General features: G+C 41.2%; 2 protein-coding genes across 2 annotated transcripts in view; one reads left to right on the top strand and one right to left on the bottom strand.

Moving 5' to 3' along the window:
- Positions 1-14,722, bottom strand: part of LOC139628550 (uncharacterized) — a 352,652-nt gene that overhangs the window by 257,875 nt on the left and 80,055 nt on the right. The window lies entirely within an intron of this gene.
- Positions 4,533-13,786, top strand: LOC139629202 (uncharacterized). Its single transcript, XM_071491693.1, has 5 exons — positions 4,533-4,996; positions 9,505-9,702; positions 10,003-10,060; positions 11,998-12,180; positions 12,685-13,786. Exons 1-4 carry the CDS (start codon positions 4,633-4,635, stop codon positions 12,056-12,058), a joined length of 681 nt encoding a protein of 226 aa, XP_071347794.1. The 5' UTR covers positions 4,533-4,632; the 3' UTR covers positions 12,059-12,180; positions 12,685-13,786.

Below are 14,722 nucleotides of genomic sequence, written 5' to 3'. Positions count from 1 at the left end.
TTACAGATTTCTTCCTGTATTTTTAAAATACAGGAAAACATCAGTGAAATTACAAACATAAACTGTGATTTTACATGTCAAATGTAAAATAACATGAAAACACTTTAATTGTGAATAACCTGTATAACATGTGTAACATCTATAGGCACTGGTAAACTGTCAAAATACAGTTCTTATCATTATAATCAGCCATAAGTAATGTAATTCAACGGATAGTGACTTTTATTATAGTTCTGTACCTTTTAAAATTGGTAAGATTACTGAAAGGACTAAATCTTAATTTTACTTTTTTAGGCCTGTTTTTGCATTTTTGAGAAACACAGGTGGGAATATGATACAAACCAAACCAGCAGAGAATTTAACTGAAATTCAGTGTAAATTCAAATTTTTCTGTCCAGTCTTATTGAATTTGTTTGACATTTTTTGGCATGCATGCCAACTTTCAGATCATGATCATGATGCCTTCACACAGCAAAAGAAGTTCAAACAAAATCACCGGTCCAGGATCTAAGAGGCATTAAACCCTGATGGTTGAGTAAAGCCTGATGGTTGCATATGATTGACCTGTGTTGAGTTTCAAAGGGAATTCTTGCAGGCTCCTCATTGACCACTGTGACCAGAGCCACTCCACCTTCCTGGTATGCCTCCACTACATCCTGAAAAGGGAAAACATATTCAGTGTGTATTGGTGTAATTGTACAAAACATCAAGCTATTAAAAGCTAATGATGAGGAAAAAAAACAATTTGATCACATCATGGCCCTCTAAACATAACCGGGGATGAATTCTAGGCTGGGTGTTGGTCACTCACTCACCAGCCAACTCTGATGAGGGGAAGATAACATCCTGTTTCATCTCTGGTACAACGGCTCAATCACACAATCAAGCTGCAACTATCTTTCATTCATTCTATTCTCTTATATCACTTCATTTCTAAGGTTCAATTTATAAAAGGGCAAAGCAAGGACCAAGTCAGTCTGCCGAGTCTAAATCTGACTAGTATATGAAAATGACATGAAGTCCTCAAATGTGTAGTGTAGATTAGAGTGTGATCAGTTGAGTGCAGTCTACAATCTACAACCATGATTCTCAACAACTGGATACTGGTCTATACAGCAAATATGATATCTGACAAGAACAGACTTCACGTATCCACTCGCACCCACCCCAGCACCACCTCTACCTGAAAGTGTGAGAAATTTTTAAAAAGCCTGATTGTGTTTTTTACTGGCTTGTAGGTTCCTACATCCAAAAAGGTTGAGAGCACTACTGTCAATCCATCGTATAGAGTATAACTCTTGTTTAACAACTCAGATTAACTCAACTAATCTGACTATCTTTATAGTCTCCTTTGGTGGTTGGTTCTTCATATTGATGTAGGTCCAATGAAACTGCATGCAAGTCACAAATCAGGTTTATCTTATATTTTGGCATATGACAGTTAATATGAGAAGGCAAAATAAGCTTCTGAGCATTGATTGCACCTGTCATTTACACTGTGTAAGAGGAACCTGTAAGAAAGAAAAAAACAGAGCAGAGCTACTTCGGATGTGACTGTCTATGCTTCACTTGCTGCCTGTCTGACTCAAATATCAGACTATTTACTGCCCCCTTATTAAATCTTTAACCATGATCTACATTCATACTTGTCTGTCACTAGTGTGCATTAAAACTGTACATATGGAGCAGCCGAGTCCTAATCATGCTAAAGTATGTTTTATTTCAAGTTTTTGGAAAAGACCGTGCAGCATGACAATACCCACTCAAAAATATACGCTAAGCTTTAACATACTTCCTGGAAAACTACCCACCCATTTTAGTGGGAAATAGAGCTCACCTTTAAATGTGCTGTCTTGGTAGTCCAGCAAGATAATCATAAGTATGTCTCAGAAAGGTCCACACTTGTTGTCAGCCTGCTGCCCTTCAGGGCTCAAGGAGAAAAACACTGTGGATGCTTCATGTGGTTCTGCTTAGACACTGGAATGAAACGTTTAGTGAGAATTAGTTTACTTGATACTTAGTAGGTAAATAATAGTATTTGATAAAATAACTGGTGCACACGTAGCAGCTATAAGATGGTTGCTTGCTAGTTGAACAACCACACCAAATATCGGGATCTGCACGTTTATTTTCTGAAAGAGTGGCAGAGGGCACAGTCAGTAGACACACACACACGGGCTCTGTCTCAGGCCCCTGCAGCCAGTTAGAGAATGAGCAAATGGGGGAACTTCCTGACATAAATAGCCCAATTAAGGACAATTTTAGCTCACCAGTAGAGTAAACCCCCGGATTTTGTTAGCAATTTTCCACCATTTTTGTGCAATTCGACTCAGAATAATTGCGTTTAAAGGTACTAACTTAACCAGAGGGAGGAGAGAGTCAAAACATGTGTTACCAGCTCAGTAACTGTCCTGGTTTTGCCGGGATTTTGCAGCTACGTCACAGAACGTGTCTCTGATTAGAGGCCCCCCTACAACAGGTAAATCGGAACTATGTAACGTATCCTATTCTCTCAATACAAGACTGGCAATGCAAAAAAAAAGGAAAGAAATAACTCCAAAAAACGTGTTAACCTTAAAAATATGTGAATAACAAACTATATATTGGCTCAGATACGCAATATATTCATGTCAGACTTTTAAACTCCTCTCTCTCCCTCTCTCTGTCCTCATTCTGCAGGTCTCTCTGCCTCGGGAGCAGCAGGATCCAGATCCACCACTACTCATCTTTACTATTAACCACTGTTATCTGTCATTATTACTGATAACACCATTACCTACACAGCTGTTCCTGGTCTCTCTCTCTCTCTCTTCTCTCCCCTCTCCTCCCCCTCCCCCTCTTTCTATCTTCTCCTAAACCCAACCGGTCGAGGCAGACCCCCCCACCCTGAGCCCGGTTCTGTTGGAGGTTTCTTCCTGTTAAAGGGAGTTTTTCCTCCCCCCTGTCGCCAAGCGCTGCTCGTTGTGGGAACTGTTGGGTTTTTCTCTGTAACAAAGTAAGGTCTTGACCTGACCCTGTAAAGAGCCTTGAGATAATGTAGATTATGATTTGGCGCTATACAAATAAAATTGAATTGAATTGAATTGAATTGAATTGAATTAAACGCTATGTGGACACTTACTCCTAATATGTTATCTCTTAACCCTGCTCTCTCTAAACTCTTGCAAAAGTTTGCATGTAAAGTTAATGCTCTGCTAGCAAACAAACCAGCATCAGCGTCCACAGTAGTTTCCACACACCTTGGAGTTTATTCAGGTCGCATATGGACAATAGACTTTCAATAAAACTACCAATTTACTGAGTGAACAAAGGCAGATAGTGATGCTGGTTTAACAAGGGCACATTATCTAAAAACATGTTAACAAAGCTACAAAGCTATCGTTAAAACTTTTACAGGCCAACGTTGGTCAAACCACAAATTTAACTTGACGCAAAATAAGTCAAAGTATAGAACAAACATCTTTTTATGCCAAACCACTAAATCAGAGTTTCAGGCAGTTCAGCTCAGGCAGCAACAGAGGATCAAGCAATTTAGCTCAGAGAAAAGATCACAGATGCACAGTTAACCTTAACGCTTGCACAAATGAAGTAATGATCTTTGACCTGCTGGAGCCTTATGCTTGCAAACATGTGAAACAAAGACAAATGCTCACCCCGTGTGGAATAAAAGCAGTAACAACGCTCTGTTCTGTTGGGTTCCAGGGACAGAGACACAATCTCCTGCAGGCGTTTCACGAAGTTCTTGCACCACCGGTCACATCCTGTTTTCTGCTCTATAGTTGATCGTTCACATTGTTCAGACTTGTTTGTGCACACACACTGCAGCAATGACCAGCATCCATACTCTGTAATATATTCATATGAATGATTTAGATTCGGACTGTAATGTGTACAGAACTAAGACCAAGACTTTATGAGAAAAAAATAAAGTCTCACGTTTAATTTCTCTTTGAGCACTGCTAAACCTGTCCTTTCATTTGTTAGCGGTAATAAAAATAACTCAACATACTCATTTACACCTGGGTCAGAGGATTATCCTGAAATGTCAACATATACTCAGATACCACTGAACACTGGGTCAGAACCTTCAGTTTGGGCCCATCCACGGGCCAGTGGGGTGTAAGAGGTTTCAAACTAAACATTACCTACAAAAAGGGAGCAAAACCTTAACCAAACAGGTGTGGTAGCAACTGATCTGTTAAATCAGGCGAATGAAAATGGAGATTTGTGAGGGCCATAAAACTGCAGTTTATGTAGGTGTGCATGGATGCATCAGTCAAAGTAAATAAATACTGTTGTCGTGTCATAAAAATATCAACATCTGCCAACATCAGGATAAAACTAAATGTAAGACGCTTTTCAGAGAACCTTTGTGTCATACTTTCAAAATAACCTCTGTCTGTGTGGTGCATTATGTTACTGTCCTGTCATTCAGAATTTACAGTCATTTGTGTCTGTGTGCAAAAGTAAACAGTGAAAATAGGACTTTTTACATGAATAAAAATAAAAAGTGACAAATTAAGAAACATTGCAAGACCAGACTGTGCTTTTTATTTAATCCAGCGTCTAGAGGCAGTAATTGCAAACAATTTGAATTGCAAAGTCTTGATTTATACTTTATTTTGAAACAGCATGAAACAACTGATGGTTAAATCAGGAAGAATTCTGCAGCCAATCAACGTTCCTGTTCCTGCAAAGACAAGTGTGAACCAACCAATCATTTTGAACGACAATGGGCGGGATTATCGGCGGAGAGCGCGGCGGGGGGACAGAGACGGCGGCCGAGCGAGCTGGAGGAGAACCGGGGCCCTTTATCCGGTTGACGGTAACCGGAGCGAAATTCGGGGGAAAAGCTGCTGTCTGGACCCGGTGGAAAGGGAACAAGTGGACAACCGGACATCGGAGCCGGCGCTCGGTCGAGGTCAGCGGCCGCGGGAACGGTCTGACATGATCCTGCTAAAGCAGCGAGGCTGGAGGAAGGACCGCCCACACTCAGGTGCCCACACTCAGGTGCCCACACTCAGGTGTCCACACAACAGGTGCCCACACTCAGGTGTCCACACTCAGGTGTCCACACAACAGGTGCCCACACTCAGGTGTCCACACAACAGGTGTCCACACTCAGGTGTACACACAACAGGTGCCCACACTCAGGTGTCCACACAACAGGTGTCCACACTCAGGTGTCCACACTCAGGTGTCCACACTCAGGTGTCCACACAACAGGTGCCCACACTCAGGTGTCCACACAACAGGTGCCCACACAACAGGTGTCCACACAACAGGTGCCCACACAACAGGTGTCCACACAACAGGTGTCCACACTCAGGTGTCCACACTCAGGTGTCCACACAACAGGTGCCCACACAACAGGTGTCCACACAACAGGTGTCCACACTCAGGTGTCCACACAACAGGTGTCCACACAACAGGTGTCCACACTCAGGTGTCCACACAACAGGTGTCCACACTCAGGTGTCCACACAACAGGTGTCCACACAACAGGTGTCCACACTCAGGTGTCCACACAACAGGTGCCCACACTCAGGTGTCCACACTCAGGTGTCCACACAACAGGTGCCCACACTCAGGTGTCCACACAACAGGTGCCCACACAACAGGTGTCCACACAACAGGTGCCCACACAACAGGTGTCCACACAACAGGTGTCCACACTCAGGTGTCCACACTCAGGTGTCCACACAACAGGTGCCCACACAACAGGTGTCCACACAACAGGTGTCCACACTCAGGTGTCCACACAACAGGTGCCCACACAACAGGTGTCCACACAACAGGTGTCCACACTCAGGTGTCCACACAACAGGTGTCCACACAACAGGTGTCCACACAACAGGTGCCCACACTCAGGTGTCCACACAACAGGTGTCCACACTCAGGTGTCCACACAACAGGTGCCCACACTCAGGTGTCCACACTCAGGTGTCCACACAACAGGTGCCCACACAACAGGTGTCCACACAACAGGTGTCCACACTCAGGTGTCCACACTCAGGTGTCCACACAACAGGTGTCCACACAACAGGTGTCCACACTCAGGTGTCCACACTCAGGTGTCCACACAACAGGTGCCCACACTCAGGTGTCCACACAACAGGTGCCCACACAACAGGTGTCCACACAACAGGTGTCCACACTCAGGTGTCCACACTCAGGTGTCCACACAACAGGTGCCCACACAACAGGTGTCCACACAACAGGTGTCCACACTCAGGTGTCCACACTCAGGTGTCCACACAACAGGTGCCCACACTCAGGTGTCCACACAACAGGTGCCCACACAACAGGTGTCCACACAACAGGTGTCCACACTCAGGTGTCCACACAACAGGTGCCCACACTCAGGTGTCCACACTCAGGTGTCCACACAACAGGTGCCCACACAACAGGTGCCCACACAACAGGTGTCCACACTCAGGTGTCCACACTCAGGTGTCCACACAACAGGTGTCCACACTCAGGTGTCCACACTCAGGTGTCCACACAACAGGTGCCCACACTCAGGTGTCCACACAACAGGTGCCCACACAACAGGTGTCCACACAACAGGTGTCCACACTCAGGTGTCCACACTCAGGTGTCCACACAACAGGTGCCCACACAACAGGTGTCCACACAACAGGTGTCCACACTCAGGTGTCCACACTCAGGTGTCCACACAACAGGTGCCCACACTCAGGTGTCCACACAACAGGTGCCCACACAACAGGTGTCCACACAACAGGTGTCCACACTCAGGTGTCCACACTCAGGTGTCCACACAACAGGTGCCCACACAACAGGTGTCCACACTCAGGTGTCCACACAACAGGTGTCCACACAACAGGTGTCCACACTCAGGTGTCCACACTCAGGTGTCCACACAACAGGTGCCCACACAACAGGTGTCCACACTCAGGTGTCCACACTCAGGTGTCCACACAACAGGTGTCCACACTCAGGTGTCCACACTCAGGTGTCCACACAACAGGTGCCCACACTCAGGTGTCCACACAACAGGTGCCCACACAACAGGTGTCCACACAACAGGTGTCCACACTCAGGTGTCCACACTCAGGTGTCCACACAACAGGTGCCCACACAACAGGTGTCCACACAACAGGTGTCCACACTCAGGTGTCCACACTCAGGTGTCCACACAACAGGTGCCCACACTCAGGTGTCCACACAACAGGTGCCCACACAACAGGTGTCCACACAACAGGTGTCCACACTCAGGTGTCCACACTCAGGTGTCCACACAACAGGTGTCCACACTCAGGTGTCCACACAACAGGTGCCCACACTCAGGTGTCCAAACAACAGGTGCCCACACTCAGGTGTCCACACTCAGGTGTCCACACAACAGGTGCCCACACAACAGGTGTCCACACAACAGGTGTCCACACTCAGGTGTCCACACTCAGGTGTCCACACAACAGGTGTCCACACTCAGGTGTCCACACTCAGGTGTCCACACAACAGGTGCCCACACTCAGGTGTCCACACAACAGGTGCCCACACAACAGGTGTCCACACAACAGGTGTCCACACTCAGGTGTCCACACTCAGGTGTCCACACAACAGGTGCCCACACAACAGGTGTCCACGCTCAGGTGTCCACACAACAGGTGTCCACACAACAGGTGTCCACACTCAGGTGTCCACACTCAGGTGTCCACACAACAGGTGTCCACACAACAGGTGTCCACACTCAGGTGTCCACACAACAGGTGCCCACACAACAGGTGCCCACACAACAGGTGTCCACACTCAGGTGTCCACACAACAGGTGTCCACACAACAGGTGTCCACACTCAGGTGTCCACACAACAGGTGTCCACACAACAGGTGCCCACACTCAGGTGTCCACACAACAGGTGTCCACACTCAGGTGTCCACACTCAGGTGTCCACACTCAGGCACTGGTTTGCTAATGATTCGCCCCATGAGCTTAGCAGAGCTACTGTGTCTCTGACCGCTCAGACTGCACAAAGTTAGCTTAAAAGTTAGCTTAAATGTTAGCTTAAATGTTAGCTTAAATGTTATCTTAAAAGTTAGCTTAAAAGTTAGCTTAAATGTTATCTTAAAAGTTATCTTAAATGTTAGCTTAAATGTTAGCTTAAAAGTTATCTTAAATGTTATCTTAAATGTTATCTTAAAAGTTATCTTAAATGTTAGCTTAAATGTTAGCTTAAAAGTTATCTTAAATGTTAGCTTAAATGTTAGCTTAAAAGTTATCTTAAATGTTAGCTTAAATGTTAGCTTAAAAGTTATCTTAAATGTTATCTTAAATGTTAGCTTAAATGTTAGCTTAAATGTTAGCTTAAAAGTTATCTTAAATGTTATCTTAAATGTTAGCTTAAATGTTAGCTTAAAAGTTATCTTAAATGTTAGCTTAAATGTTAGCTTAAAAGTTAACTTAAATGTTAGCTTAAAAGTTAACTTAAATGGTAGCTTAAATGTTAGCTCACATGTTAGCTCACTGTCAGGAGCACTGTGCCGTAGCTTCAGATGTCCAGAGGCTGCTCTGGTCGTAGCGGTGGTGTTTCTGTGAAACCCAACAGGTCACTGACATGAAAACCAGGTGTGTTATCAGTGTGCATGTTGTGTAGCGGGTTTTTGAGGTCTCACTTCAAAAATTACAGTTTTTTTAAGTGTCTTGTTCACCTTCATCGTCTGTGTCTCAGTGCCAGACTTTGCAGGGACCCTGTATATGTGAACTCCTCACTGTCAGAAACACTTGATTCATCTGAAAGATCTTTTGTGTCACCTAAAGTCTCATGTTTCAAAAAGGGAGGAAGTGCATTGCCCATTCAAAAAGTGTGCTCGCACTTTTTCAGTGAAATCATCTTTCACGTCCCACCTATCTGGAAAACACACTCTGCAGCTCTGCATGTCTCTGGTTCATCCTGTCTTCCTTCAGTTCCTAGCGAGTCTCAGACCTTTGGTGCTGAAAGCCGGTCAGATGAAGGGTCAGCTGATGGTGGGCCTGAGGAGGGTACACTGGACCCTGCACAAATGAAAAGTTTATACATGAGGAATCTATGCATGTTTTACATGAAATTGCAGGCTAAACACCGTATCCCCTCCTCGACAATACAGTTGATCGTAGAAGAAATGAATAGTCTCAGTGGAGTGTGCCAGCAGTACACAAAGAATCAACTTAAAGTATCTCTTCAAGCAAAAACTAAACTATCTGAGACAGAAAGTGAAGATGTGTTGAAGATGCTAGATGACATAGATATTCATGCAAATATACCTGGAGTTACTGAGATTGTACAGAGTTCTGTCCTTTTGACTCCATCCCAGCACAATGTCAAAAGTGAAGCAGTACTGTACATATAGGGACAGAGATCCTCAGAGATTACTGGAAACGTTGCATTGATTGGTTCATGATATGTTATTAAAATGTATGTAATGTAGCTGGAGATGACTATGGGCCAGAGGCATTCAAGTATTCAAGCCCTTTTACTATCAGTCTGTCTCATCTCTCCCATATAGTCATGGACGGGCAGAGTGCTCTCGCCGCTTTCATTAAATCAAGTCTTCCAAAACTAAGGGAAGTTGAGCCTTTGCTGGAGGTTCTTCAGGAATTAGGCGTCCAGGAACTTGAGGACTTGAGCTACATACAGGAGAGTGACCTTCATGTCCTAAAGCCAGTGGAAGTGAGGAAACTTCTTTCACACTTCAAAACCACAAGTAAGTGTTTTGATTTGTACATAATGCAACTTTCATATTAAGAAAATATGCATAGTAAGTGATAGCCACTTCATTAGGTACACCAGTTACCTCTAATGCAGTCAAATAAAACTTTTATTTGAAACTTTTGTGAACACTTTGAAATGTACCTAATGAAGTGGCTGGTGAGTGTATACTGTAAGTATATAATTTTCCACGGTTTATTATTATATTATTTATTATTATCCCCAGATAAAGCTGTGTAGTGTTATTGTGGCAAAATATAAGACATAATTCCAGTATTGTGTGTCTTTTATTAAGGCCAAAGAGATGTGTTGGACAGTCCTCTAAGCAACCAACAGTCCTCAAACACAGCCTGGTGAGATGTTCTCCACTGATGAGTATATGCCTCTGTCGCAGAGAATGTGTCTTTTTTTGGTGTTTGTACTGATTCTTAACTAATTTTAATGGTGAATGCAGGTGTCCTGGTTGGCCTGGAAAAAAAAGGAAAAAAAAGAAAATTCATGCGTTGCAAATATGAACTAATTGTATTGAGTCCATCCCAGCATCTCTGATCAAGTTTTACTGTGATTTGACAAGTGTCCGTCTTCCTTCTCCAAATTAATTAGCATGAATGGTACAGTCCATCAACACAGAGAATGAACAGGATAGCTGGTAATGAAACACAATAATAAATCTGAAACACAATTTAATTCAGCAACAGGAGGAACATTTTTGATAGCTATAGGTTAGTATTCAAAAATGCATGCTTCAATACATATATGGTGTGTTTTTGGCATAATGGGGAAAACAAAGACATGCATCTATTAGTACTATTTTAGAGAGGTTTGAATGTTTTGATAATGTGATTCTTGCCACCACAATAAGTGTAATGTTGTAGATGCATTGCCTCCCAGTTAGAATCTTCAATGTATTTTCAGTGATATACCCAAGCCTCAGTTAAACGATGTCGACACACAGCTGTTGTATGAGCCACTGCTGTCTCTTCAGTATCTACTGATATCATTTTCTGGGAGACCAAAATGTGACAGGATCTAAATGATATGGGAGGGTCTTCCATCTCTGGCTTTTCCTTTGTGTATCATATGCAAAATCTTTACTGGCAGAACACACACTTTTGAAATTATTTTATGTACATGCTAAGAGTTGTACTGTAACTGACCCTTTAACCCTCATAGGATAAATGATGTGGTCGATAAGACATGCCAAACCAATGCAAGTTACAATTTGCAGGTCAAATACACTGATGAATGTTTGAATGTTTCTTTCTGTCCTACTTAGTGATATTATAGTGTTATTATACTATTATTACAATATAGTGTTGAGCTTTAAAGGGGTAGGTTTCATGCTCTGACATGATGGCATGAGCTATTGATTGGAAGCAAAATGAATGTGTAGACTTTAGCTCAGGCTCTAGTAATGCAGATAAGGTGTCTCAGTGCGTCAGCAGCCTGTCAGACAGCAGCTAATGAAAAGATTTTGAAATATAATATAGAATTCACAAAAAAGTTTTAATCATGGACAGCAAAATGCAGTATCGTCTAGTGTAATACCAACATTTGAGTTTCTTTTCAGTCTGCATAGAGCTATTCAACAAACAAAATGGTTCAGTGACAGAAACATCAGACTACAATGAAACTTAAGAAATACTATTTGTCTTTGGAGTTTTGCAAGTGTAGTTTGCCAAGGGTCATTTGGCGGAGAACAATTAAACCTAAAATTGTTCTGTGATAACAATCAATATTGAGATAACATAATCTTCAAAAGACATGAGTGCATGATATCTCTTTACAGTATGGTCTGTTAAAGATTTGGATTTACACTTCTGGGCTGGATTGTGGTCTGATTGGTTTGTGTCATTGTTAATTGTAGCTCTAGTATGGACTGGAGACTATTTATTAATTGACAGTGTATATATGAATTCAAACTGTTAAGAGACTTTTAATGTCACAATTTTGATCAATTTGGTTAATATACTGCTCATTTCTGTCTGACTAGCTGCTGCCTTCCTGGGATTTCTCCGTCCACAGCATGTGTATGCTGAACTAACAATAACTCATACCACAATATGTAAAAAAAAAAAGAATCCATCCATCCATTCCTTTGTTTGTTATTGTTATATTGGACTACAGTAGTTCCATAACCACTTGGGTAATGGATGATGAGTTTTTTGATATACAATTCAGTCAGTTTGTAAACATAAAAATTATTTAATAATTTTTAGACTTTGTGGTCTTGTGGCTCAGTTTGCCACAAAATTTGACTGAACCCCTCTCTTGTCCATTTATACAACAGGAAGTTCTCCTTCGGCAGCACAGTGCTTCATGCTATCTGTGGACCAGACCATTGTGAATAGCCACATCACTGTCTTCAGTGACGCTCTTGTGTTGATGTTTGGCTCTTACTACTGCCTGAACATTTCTTACCCAGCAGCCCAAGGAGCCACATTGGAGTTCTTGCAGAGATAAGAAAGCATAAGTCAGTTTTATACATCAGATACAGATTTAACAGTTGTAAAGGTTTTTTTTAATCACCATTCCAACTGTCTGTCATTCACTACACTGGTCATCAGAGGACTACCAGGTTGTTTGAAACAGCTGAGTTTACCAATATATTGTTGTTTCTCGTACATATGTATGCGTGCTTGTAATATGCACCAACAGGCACCAAATGCAACAGAGCTTTTGCTAAAGTTTGTTCATGAAATAATGACGAAACAAAACTCAACTACCCAAGAAGCCTTTGAGTAGCCAATCGTCAAGTTACTTCCTGTTCCCTAAAGGTAGTACAGGCAGTATAGAGTCCCCAGTTAACCCGACCTCTCTGGACATAGAGGGTTCTCTGGAATAGGGAGAACATGTAGACACCCATCACGAACATGCTCTGTGCAAACTCCCACTGTTCTGCACTGTTCTGTATGAAAAAACTATATCACAGTAGTGTCCACAGTTTTTACTTAAGTTGTTGTATTTCATTCGACAGATGCCTTTTCAAGATAAATCCTGACAAGGGATTGGAAGTGGAGAAGAATGCTTCCAAAAAGCAGCTGGTGTCAGTCCAAAGGTCCTTTCCCTGATAACAAAAATAGCTGACTATGAATGGCGGGAATAAAAAGAAGAATTCTTCAGAAAAGAACACATTGAAGTCTCCCTCCTTTCGCATGCACAGTCATTCATGACAGTCTCACAGACTTTTCCAAAACACTCACTCTTGCCCACTGCATTTCTGAGTTTGAGTATGCTTGAAGCATTGTCAGAATGTACCACTGTAACCCAGATGCAAGCTACATACAAATTCTAAGCATATTTGAAGCGTATAGTAGGTTTGTACTCTCAGACGAAGTTACTACTACAAGTTACTTCACTAAACTTTGCTTTCTTTTCACTGTTAGTGTTATGGATGTGTGGACACTATTCCAGGTTATGGATCCTTTGCACAGTGAGTCAGTAGCTTGTCAGACATAAATGAACTGCAGCAATTGTGGCCATTAAAAACATCTCAGGTCTGAGAGGAGAATCAACCATTGGAATGTGCTGTTCATTTTCTGTCTGGCAAGCTGCTATATCCATAACACTTCCAGTGAGTAATGAAGTTCAGATTTAACTGCCCACAAGTGGCACCAGGTTGCCTTGCCCTGTCTCATGTGATTGTAAGTTAAGGATACCCTTGATTAAATTGCTGGATTTTTGTTTAGTTTGTTGTTCTGCCTTGTTTGTATTACTCCTTTTCATTTGTCTGCCAACAGGTGACCAGTGTTCTGAGTTGTCTGCACAACAAGGCTGACTTTTTGATTTTATTGCTTGATTTTTAAAAAATGTTTTAAATAAATTTTTTCATGATGGGCAATTGTTTCAATCTGGTTCACTATGAACCTTAGCTGCACCTGCTGTAAACTGTACCTTGATTAAAACATTTTTTGTCTTCCCACAAGCAACCAATTGTTGAAGATCTGCATAACTGTTTTCTGTTCAGGTCTGTTGGTGAAAAGACTTAAATAAATATTGAGAACAGGAAGTGTTCTGATTGTTCTTGTACAGTTCATTCTCATTGAAATTCTCAACAACAGTACTTCAAATATTCTCAAATTGGCAGTGGAATATTGTAAATATGAATTGTTGGTTATCTGTTTTACAGCACTGTTATGACATTTTTTTTAAAAAGCAAACCTAATATTTAAGTATTAGATTATAGGCAATGAGTGTAGATCATTTTTTTAATTTGATATCCCATGAATACACATGATTTGTTAAAGATCTGTTAAATATACCAGAAATGTATGTAAAGTTACATGTAAAAACTGCTATTAAATCTTGACATGAACAAAATTTTACATAACTTTATTGTAATTATAATCAGAATAGTTTGTTTGGAATGTTTTTTAAACCCAATGATTTTATAGGTGGGCATACTTTATTAACATTAATGGTCTGTTAAATATAAAAGAAATCTATGTAAAGTTACATGTAAAAACTCAATTTATAGTGATGTGATCTAAAATTAACAGTAGATTGCTGCAATTTTAAACCCAATAACTAGTTTTACAACAGTTTTTTAACATTTTTTTAAAAGATAAATCAAATGTTTTTATGTGTGGTATTTCATTTCATTACATCAAATATCAATTAATATACATTTTTTTAAAGAATAAAATTATGTAATAAAACCAATTTATAACAGTACCTTACTGTTTTTTTAAGCCATATTATTTGTATTATAATAAATTTCAACCAAATTTACAGGTAATTGTTTTTACACATGGAAATATACTTTATTAAACATTTAAAAGGCAAAAAAATATGCAAAATCTCATAAAATTAAAGCTAGTAACTGTATTTTAATTATGGAAAAATACTCTAATTTTATTTATTATTACCGTTTTTTTTAAGTTTTTTTTTTTTTTACAGTTCATAATAATTTGGAACATTGGATTTTGAGTTATTAAAAAAAAATACTGCTGTCGTCATTTGTAGTTTTGTTTAATACTATCCAGATTATAATATAATTATTGAGGAATAAAAAA

The sequence above is a fragment of the Trachinotus anak genome, unplaced genomic scaffold (assembly GCF_046630095.1).
Source record: "Trachinotus anak isolate AG129_WGS33_773 ecotype Australia unplaced genomic scaffold, CSIRO_AGI_Tana_v1 ptg000012l, whole genome shotgun sequence".
Classification (NCBI taxonomy): Eukaryota; Metazoa; Chordata; class Actinopteri; order Carangiformes; family Carangidae; genus Trachinotus; species Trachinotus anak.
This window is presented reverse-complemented; position numbering and strand designations above follow the sequence as displayed.